Source organism: Pinus tabuliformis, chromosome 3_2 (genome assembly GCF_031772625.1).
Source record: "Pinus tabuliformis cultivar Carrire ecotype Pingquan chromosome 3_2, CPIR1, whole genome shotgun sequence".
Lineage (NCBI taxonomy): Eukaryota > Viridiplantae > Streptophyta > Pinopsida > Pinales > Pinaceae > Pinus > Pinus tabuliformis.
Window position 1 is genome coordinate 543,403,752 of NC_142302.1, and position 9,572 is coordinate 543,413,323.

The 9,572-nt window shown below is 38.5% G+C and overlaps 1 protein-coding gene across 5 annotated transcripts; it reads right to left on the reverse strand.

Moving 5' to 3' along the window:
* Window positions 1–406: 406 nt before the first annotated feature.
* LOC149181649 (uncharacterized) lies at window positions 407–9,132 on the reverse strand. Of its 5 annotated transcripts, none has more exons than XR_016257022.1 (4): window positions 8,776–9,132; window positions 1,315–1,460; window positions 1,116–1,195; window positions 407–1,009 (listed from the first exon to the last, which is right to left on the reverse strand). XR_016257022.1 is itself a non-coding variant. In XM_089416660.1 (2 exons), the coding sequence occupies exon 2, from the start codon at window positions 6,139–6,141 to the stop codon at window positions 2,203–2,205; it is 3,939 nt and encodes a 1,312-aa protein (XP_089272786.1). In that variant the 5' UTR covers window positions 6,142–6,219; window positions 8,776–9,132; the 3' UTR covers window positions 2,162–2,202. The 5 variants fall into 5 exon arrangements, 1 of the variants encoding a protein (XP_089272786.1); XR_016257024.1 differs by lacking the exon at window positions 8,776–9,132 and having other exon boundaries at window positions 407–734; window positions 829–1,009; window positions 1,315–1,562; XR_016257025.1 differs by lacking the exon at window positions 1,315–1,460.
* Window positions 9,133–9,572: the final 440 nt, after the last annotated feature.

Below are 9,572 nucleotides of genomic sequence, written 5' to 3' on the forward strand. Positions count from 1 at the left end.
TGAACAGATATTCCAGAGTAACACGACAAATGCTTCAATGCAACAAGACCTTCAGAGTAAAAGCCAAGAATCCATAACTCAATCTAAACTATAAGACCGGTTGACTCTCATGAAAACATACTTGGATGTTTCAGCCAAATGACAGGACCTGTGATCCTGCTCTTAGATAGGAAGGACTTGACCCTAGATAAGATGCATGTATAATACACAAAAAAAAACTTTGGGGCAAAATAAGTCCAGGATTTAGCAAGGCATCACTAAGAAGTGCATAATACAAGAACAAAGACAACAGTGTGAAAACAATAGAGATGTGTGGATAACGCAAATTTCAAATAGTACTTCAGCAACCATACATGGAGGTACCCAAGTAGGACTGGACATTCTAAACAGACGCATGGTCAAACTGTTAAGCCAAATCCAGAAACTTTGTAGCATTGTATATCTGTGCTCCTAAACAATATCTCCAAAGAGTGCATTACAGATGGAGCCCATATCTCACAATGATCTCAATTTGTTCCTGCTTTAAAGGGACAAAACTCTCAAGTAACCATAAGAATCTTGAATGACCTGATAGCGTAAATGTCATCAACGCCCAAATTGTTAGTCTGACCTCACCATGAAGCTGCATATAAATCCAGAAACTTTGTAGGATTGTATATCTGCGCTCCTGAAAGATAACTCCAAACAGTGCATTGCTGATGGAACCCATATCTCCCAATGACCTCATTATCTTCCTGCTTTGAAGGGACAGAACTCTCAACGATAAGAATATTGCACGACATGATAGCGTAAAGGTCATCAACGCCTAAATTGTTGATAAGGCCTCACCATGCAGCTGCATATACTAGTAGCAATAATGATTCTCCCAGTAGTCAAGGGCGAGCGGCCGTACAGTTACAACTGAACCAAGAATGAAGTATCACTTTGAAAACGTTGTTGCCTGTGTATCTCCATCCATGGCAGCAAAGTGTTTTCCAAAGACATCCTCTAGAGTAAGCTGCTAGTTGTCCTAGAGAAAACAAATACAGAAATAAGAGTGAGATGAGAAATTATTTGTCCCGTGTATTTATTATACAATCTCTGAGAGTGCATTAAACAAGCTATCATATATTTACCAGCTTCCTGGCAATATAGACTTGTTTCATCCCAGAAACTGATATGCAAAGCCACCTGGGTCACGACTCTCGAGTACCTTCTGCAATCAGCGAAGCACTCTCTTTAGTTCCTTCGCAAAAATGAATCCTACTCTTCTGAACTTTAATATTATAACCAAAATTATTATTCAAAACAAAAACTGCATACTGCATCCCATACAGATTCAAGTTGGATAAACATGTAGAGAATGCTAGCTTGATTTTTTTCTGCTAGAGATCCCTCTTTCTTATTTTCAAGGAAGCCAATAAATCTACTCAGACAAACTCTGGCATCAAGACGATTGATCCAAGGACCGCCCAATTCAACTGATTCAAAAGACACCACAATGAGTTGCCCGGTTATATATTACTTCCATCCTTAATACTACAAGTTGGCTGCTGGCAACTTTTAAAAAAATACGACCAAAAATAATAAAGATAGGGTATAAAAAACAAACAATTAACGAATAATCCATGAATTCGATATATACATAAAAAAGAGAATAAGATGAATAAGTAAACATTTAAATATAAACAAACGCAGAAATTTGCATTAGAAAGAAGCAATATTTATCATCTTCGGATCTGTTATAAGCTGGTTGCAGAATAAGACGCATTACCTGATCAAAAGCCCTTTGCAAAATAAGCTTCTATAGATGGGGGTTTTAGTCAACGTACATCAAATTGAAATGGTGACATCACATGGAAATAAGTTATTGTGCATGTTATTGAAAAAGGAAACTAAAGAATAAGTGTACGACCAATATGGTGCATCATCAAAAGAATCTGCTATAGATTATAAAGCTTCACTTGTGAATACAAATTTGCTTATAGCCTGTGCTAGACAGCCGTGAAGCATTCTCATAAAACATGGGTGCTTAAATGCACTCGCCAGTACAAAACTGAAAGATGCAAAAGAAAATTCATGTGCAATAATCTCAAAACTGTTTCCAAGAACCAATTCAAACTTTATAATGAATAATCCAGCAGGCTCTTCTCAAAACCGTTTCCAAAAAGCAAGTCAAACATTATAATGAATCATCCAGCAGGCTCCTATAACCCAAAACCCTCAATTCAACATCCCAAACATTTTCAGCTGTCTTAAATCATAAGCAGAAGAAGTTTCATGTGAGGTATTAAATCCTTGAAAGTGCCCTTTGCCAGTGGCATATCTCTGAAGTGATGATTCATTCAGCGCTGGAGAAACTCTTGGAGGTCCTTGTGACCCAACTGAAATATGATAATCCTCACCATATCCCAAACCTTCGGGTAACAAACCATTATAGCAAAAATCACCTGAAAAATTGCTGGGTCCTGTCTTTTCAGGCATATAATAACACCTTGAACCACCTGAAATTTGAGATTCATATTCTGTTTTTTGTGGAGCAGAACCATACCAATTTTCACCATACCAAAACTGAGAATCCCAATTTTGGCGACTAGCTAAGCTATCTCCTTCCCAAACATTGTGAAAAGAAATTTCTGGTTTGGGAAAAGAAATTTCTTGTTTGGGAAAAGAAATTTCTGGTACAGCTCGACTGACACCACAGTTAGAAGCCGGTGCTTTACATGCAAAAGATTTTGGCTGTGTTGGCTCTGGCACAGAGCTCACCCCTAGCAATTCAAGCATCTGTGAGAGATCCTTATCATCATTAGCAACATTAATTTGACTTGAACCACTGGCTTCAGGCATAGTGCTGAAAAAACAGTCAGATGCAACACTGCTAAAGTAAGTAAATGGTTGACTGCTTGAGAGACTCGTGCATTTATTACCATTTGAAAAGGGAGTAAACAATGTTGAAGGCATAGTAGTGGGAGTTGGTGAAGAGGAAAGACCATAAGAACGAAGTGAAGAACTATAAAGGGCATCATCTACCTTGAATGAGTGTTCAGTATCCTGGGAAAATGGATAGAATTCATTAGTAATAGAGCTCATACAATTTTCATGAATGGCTGGGAAAATGTCTGAATTATTTTGATAATCTTTTATTTGTTCACTTTTGGGAATCAACTTGTTATTTTCCAGCAGATAACCTGCAGGTTGGCAGTTAAAGGGTTGCAGGGATTCAAGACCATCCCCAACCAATGACTGGGGGAGCTCAACAGATGAAGATGGCTGTGTCAAATGCCAATGATAGCCTACTGCATCTGAACCTGGTGAAGGTAATCCATCATCAAGCATAGGAAAACTGGAAGATGGAGAAGGCCGAGAAGACTGAGTAGTAGCTGGTGATGATAACCCCAAAGATAAAGAACTTTGCTTTCCCACCTCATCTCCCGCAGCCAATGCACTACGAGTCATTACTTTCTTAAGTTCCACTCTTTTGCCCTGGAATGGAATGTAGTGCCTCCTTACGGCTTCATCTGTATCTTTCTGCTTTTCAAACAAAACAAAACCAAAACCCCTTGATCTAATAACCCCATCTTCATCATTTCCACAAATCACAGTAGAATCAATAACTTTCCCAAATTCTCCTTCCATAAACTCCCGAAGCTCCCTACCATTGACATAAGGGGGCAAACCTCCAACAAAGACCTTTCGTGAATTCACATCATCGAATTCCTCACTTGAATAAGATCCTAGAGAAGATGCAGTTGAAGGCCGAGTTCCAACTCTTGCACCTGATAGAAGACTTGACGAAGCTGATATAGGCCTGAGCTCTTTGTGTCCATGGGCAAATTTGCACTTTGACCCATTTGGACAGGTTCCATTTTTCTCATAATGCATGCACAACTTGATTTTATAATTCTTTACCCCATCAGAAATGTTGGAACTTACTGCACTGCCGTGAATTGTTTCTACTTTCTGGCCAAAAAGAGCCAATACTTGCTGACCCTTCCGAAGTTCTTCTTCTGAGTGAGCAAAGTGACAATTAGTTCCCCACTCACACTTCTTGTTAGTCCCATAAAAACGGCAAAGAACAGATTTGTATGGAGGCAGTGTAACTGTCTTACTAACAGGTATCTCCTTCACATTTGAAGCTGAATCTGAACTATTTATATGCTTGCGGGGCTTTTTCTGGACCATTTGCCAAGTCAAATTTGTGGCCTGCTCAGATTCCTGTCCATTGGAAGAAGGGAATTGCGAGGAAGACTCTACCTGGAACTTCTGTGGAGCCTCTGCAACAATTTGTGAGAAAGATTTAGCCATTGGAGGATTTCCAGGATGAGCAACAGGTTGCAAAGAAGATACATGTTTGGAAGTAGACAAATTGCCTGGAAGCATTGAATCAGTCCCACATAATTTTTGAGAATGTGAATACTTGAACCCTGATAAAGATTGCTTAATGTAAGACAGAATGCAACTTTGAGAAGTTATAATATTATCACATGCTTCATCAAGGAATACTTTATCATCCAGACTCAACAAAGCACTCATCTCAGATGAACGTGCAAGCTGAACAGGCTTTTGATTTCTCAAACTTTTTACATCTCTGTTGGCTCCATGTTTGAGCAAGAGAGCAGCACATGCAAGATGGTTATTCTTCACAGCATAATGTAGAGGGGTCTCTCTTGTTCCTGTCAGTATGTTTATACTTCCCCCATGCTTCTTTATGATTAATAGGAGTGCTTCAAGGTGGCCATGACCTGCAGCTGTGTGAACAGGAGTTGCTCCTGTATTGTTTCCAGATGTTACTGTAGCACCAGCATCTAAAAGTTTTTCCACAACTGAACAATTTACACTGCATCCATTGAGAGGAGTGGCCTGTTTCAAAGCCCAATGCAGAGCTGTATTGCCATCTTGATCTGTGTCATTGACTGGAGCAGCAGATGCTAACAAAACATCTAGAAGTGCATCATCATTTGCCTGCACAGCTCGAATCAAAGGAGGCAAAGAATTTTTTGAATGAGCACTCCAGCTCTGGACAAACTGGAGAATACATTCTAAGATTTTTCTTGTAAGTCTACAGTTACTCTGTGAATCATAATTGTCCTTGCTTTTACCAGATAAAGCATCACAGTCCCTTGCTAGACTACCATTCTTTCGAGCAGTATCTGTTTGACTGGAATTTGAACAATATTTTGAATTTATTTCTTCCCACTCAGCAATATCTTTCCTGGATTTTATTTCAGGATTATCATCATCCCAGGCACCCGAAATGTTTCTAGATTTCATCATTTCTGACGCACCATTTTCTTCTAAATTAACTGTTTTACATTTCAAAGACTTTTGAGATTTTCCATCCAAGACAGTAGGAGGTGAAGACGGTAGTACTCTTCTTAACATATAATCAACTATTGTTTCTCCAGCCTGTATATCAGATTCTGAGCCTCTAATCACAACATTTATGATAGACCTCCTAACATGTAAAAGAGAAACTAATGGAACTAATGCTAGACCTTTAGCAAGTTTAAGTGCCAGAGCAGCAAGAGTATCCTTGCAATTGCACTTGATCCCAATCTGTTTCAAGACCTTTAGATCCTTTTCCCCAATCCTTTTAACAATTTCAGATGCATCAGTGGACAAATCCCAGTCGACATCAAGGCTTGGACTCCATAAAGCTTCCTCTAGAGCCATCCTTGAATGCCAATTTAAGAGAGAAGGATTTGCCCCCTTCTTCAGAAGGAGATCAACACATCTATGAGAATGAAAATAACTTGCGAAATGTAAACCTGAACACTGATCTGCCTCATCAACAGCATCAACATCCACAGGTGTGAATTTTTCAGAACCTAACAAAAGGCTGCAGCATCTCACAGAATCAAGAACACAAGCATAATGTAGAACTCTTTTTGCTAACTTCAAAAATTCGTCAGTCTCCATTGAACAATTTCTTTTCTTCTTTTTACCTTTTTTGCTTAAAGTGACAGTTTCTAAATTCCTTTCACCCATTAGAACCTCCTCTAATGCATCATCGTTATCTTCTTCCACTAGCTTTGCAATATTTGGCTTCAGAAGCATCTTTATTTTTATTTTCATATTTCTGAGGTCCAAACTTCCAAGTGTTGAGCATTGCCCTATATTTTCTTCCATGCTGCTCATTTCATCTACAAGGCATGCAAACATTTCAGCAGACAATCCTGCAGTTTCAAAGTGTTACTCTTTTCCCACCCAAACTCAGACAGTGCTAATAGCAAAGAGCTCCTGCAGAAACAACGAACAAAAACATCACCAATTTTCACATGCCACAAAAGACCATATGATGCAACATAAAATGTATTGGAGAGATGATATCAACTTAAAAACAAACAGAAAACACCACCAATGTATTCATCCATGATTTATGCGGACTGAAGTGAAAATTGCTGAGATGTATACTCAATAGAGCAAGTACCTCTCGCTTTATATATAGCTGCTAGACCACAGCCCATATATATATATATATATATTACCGAGTATAAAGATAGTAGTGGGATTTTGAAAGGCATTACAGCCTCAGGCAGTCACGTGCAGAAACAGGAAAAGAACATCGACTTTAACCCAGTGTAGCCAGGATCTGTGCACCAGCTCCTCCCACACGCACTTCCACTCTCTACCCCGATTTGAGAACTGTTATCCACACACACACCCATGCACCCTAGCTACTTGGCTGTAACCATCAACCATATTAAAGGGATCCAGTGCTTCAAAAAAGTGTTTTAACGTGGTATAAAGAAGAAATATTCAGAATAGTAAACTTGGCCTTTTTTTAATAGCTAACAAATGTAAATCAATCTTCTGCCCATTCTGCGACACTCCTAAGATTCATTCCCTGTAGAATTGCAAAATGCATGCATGCTCATGAGTCCATGACCATGCCAAAAGAATGTTCCCCCCAACTAACATTTCAGAAAAAGGATCACTCTAGAGAGATATTGCCTAGAAATATTTCACAAGGAAAAATTCTTAGATTAGATATACTAATATCGACTTCGTATATTTGCAGCTTCAGACAGCAATTTAAAAAGGCCATTTTCAACTGACTCTTAAAAATTCTATAGTTTTCCCTCCTTTCTTCGTAGACTTCAGATTAGTTTAGACAATTTGAGAGGGTTTAAATAACTTCCATTACAAGGTACCAAAATCCTCAAGCTGCACAATTCCCCCACTTAGGAAAATCCAGGATTGTGCACTGAGAGGGTTTTTTAATACCTTCCAGCACTACACTGATCAGGGATTTCATCAGATGGCAGTTTATATATTCAGTAGGTTGATATGTGAACTTTATTGATCTACATTGCCAGCCATTGCAAAAGTAGAATTTGTGCACTATTGTTTAAATGTAAAATGTGTTGAATAGTATCAGCTGAATGTCCAAATCTTGCAGTTGCTTTTGTGCAAAGAAACAGCAAATTACTTTAAGGCTTGTAGACTAAGGGCCATTTCCTCTTCCATGATGTCATTGCTGTTCTACAGGACTTCAAAAATGCTGAGATCATTTGGAAACCTTATCAAAAAGTTGCACCACCTCTTACTTGGCAATCCAATGGCTTCAGGGGAAGGCTTAATATACCCTGTTATTCTACTTGCACAAGAAGGGAACATTAGTCTTCCATAACTCATGTGCCTATATGCCTTTCAAAAAGGTTTGCCAAAAAGAGCCTTTTCTATTGGATAGACCTATTAATGATGAAACCAGAACACGGAAAGATTTCACATAATCTTTCACAGGAGTTGTGAAAGATTCTTTGTGAAGATACCAAAGGGGGTGATGTTTTTCTGTTTTTTTCAAAGGCGGTTGTTGCTGGGGCTGAAAGTGCAGTTATAGCCACAAAGCATTCTCCTTGAGAGTGACGCCCATAGTGGTTCTATTAAGACTTTATCTGACCTTAAAGCCTTTCTCCCCGTCTTTAGATTGATGGGCCCTCTTGTACATTCTAATGAACCGTAAAGCAACATGAATATTAAAAAATGAGGTTAAATATTCCTTACTCTTTTGTTTAAAGAAAAATAACAATAAAATTGTTTCTGCAACCTAGCCTGACGCATTTTGGAGTTAACAACTACAAGGAATTCATAGGTGATGTGATTACTACTCTCATTTTCTCTAGGGCATCTATTCCTGCAATACCGCTAACTTCAGCCAAAAGAAACAACTTCTCCGTGCAAAAACCAAGGCCATTCTCCAGGGTAACCCCAAGGGCTCCTTCAGGTCACTCTATGAGCTCTAGCGGAGGGGCATGAGGGGTTCAGATTAAAGATCACCATGTACTTGCTCCATGTCTACGATCAACAGTTCAAATCATACTAAATGATAATGTGCAATGCCACTGGGAAAAAACTGGGTTTCAATAAAGGTCCATTCCAGTTACAAGAAGGGTCGTCCACAAAACCCACTCGCACCCCATTGCGAAATCCAACAAGTCATAGCATTCATCCCAAAAACAGAGAAACACCCAGATGGTCCAATACGTAGCCCTCGCAGAATTAACCAAAGGACGACCTGAAAGCTAACCCCGTTGCAACCTAAAACCCACAATTTATAGCAAAATTTGAGCTGGGTATTCGATCGAAACCTAGTTAAAGCTCACGCAGCCCTAATTGTCAGATTCCACCATGCAATCCAGGGTCTGAGTAGCAAAATTCAAGCAAATGAGAAAATAAAAGCATAGTATCTCGAGGTGACGGAGCTCACATTCGAGCAATGCATGGGCTGAGACGAAGGAAAAAACAATAAATAATCTTCAATAAACCCAATTTCAGTAAAACAGCAGCTCTTACCCGCTTGTAATCGATGCCAGATTGGACCCCCCACTGAATCATGAAACTCACTTCACTCCAATTCTTCAGTGCCAGCTAGCTGAAGCTTGACAAAAATGAAATGAACTGCACTCTGAGTAAACATAAACACAAACCAAATCCTCCAAAGGAAATCGCGAATTTGGTATTTATAAAGAAATGGATTTTCGTCGAGGGGAACGATTTGTGAAGAAAGAGAAAGACTGGACCAATTCAATTCTCATTTCTTCCTTCCTTCCTTCATCCGAAGGGCGTGAACGCCTCGTACGTGTGAAAGACTCCTCCGAGCCTGTGTGTACGTCCTTAGGTTCGGTTCCGACCCGCTCAATCCTCCTTCGCTTCTGGCTTCTTTCAGAATTTTGTTTTTAGATATATTAAACAATAACTAGGAAATTAATAAAATAATAATAATTTAATATTATTTATTAAACTATAATTTAATTTTGATCCCAACTCTAAATGGATAGCCATAATTATTTTTCCCAACTCTAAATGGATAGCCATAATTATTTTTACCGTTTTAAAACGTGTAGGTATTTGTTAGACTTTTTGAGTGTTTTTAGGTAGTTTTTCTGGTAAAAATTGCGGTGACTTTTTAAAATGGGTTTTTCAGTCTTATGAATTTATATATGTAGTTAAAAAAATCATTTTAAAACCACAAAAATAAAATATGCAATGAGAACTTATTTTGAAACAACAAAAGTAAAGATTTTTATCAAATTAGTTTTAATAGATTTTAACTAAAATCTCAAAAAAAAATCTCTCAAATAAAATAACAA

Coding starts and splice junctions, on each gene's coding strand:
- LOC149181649 (XM_089416660.1), bottom strand. CDS start 6,141: ATGTTTGCATGCCTTGTAGATGAAATGAGCAGCATGGAAGAAAATATA.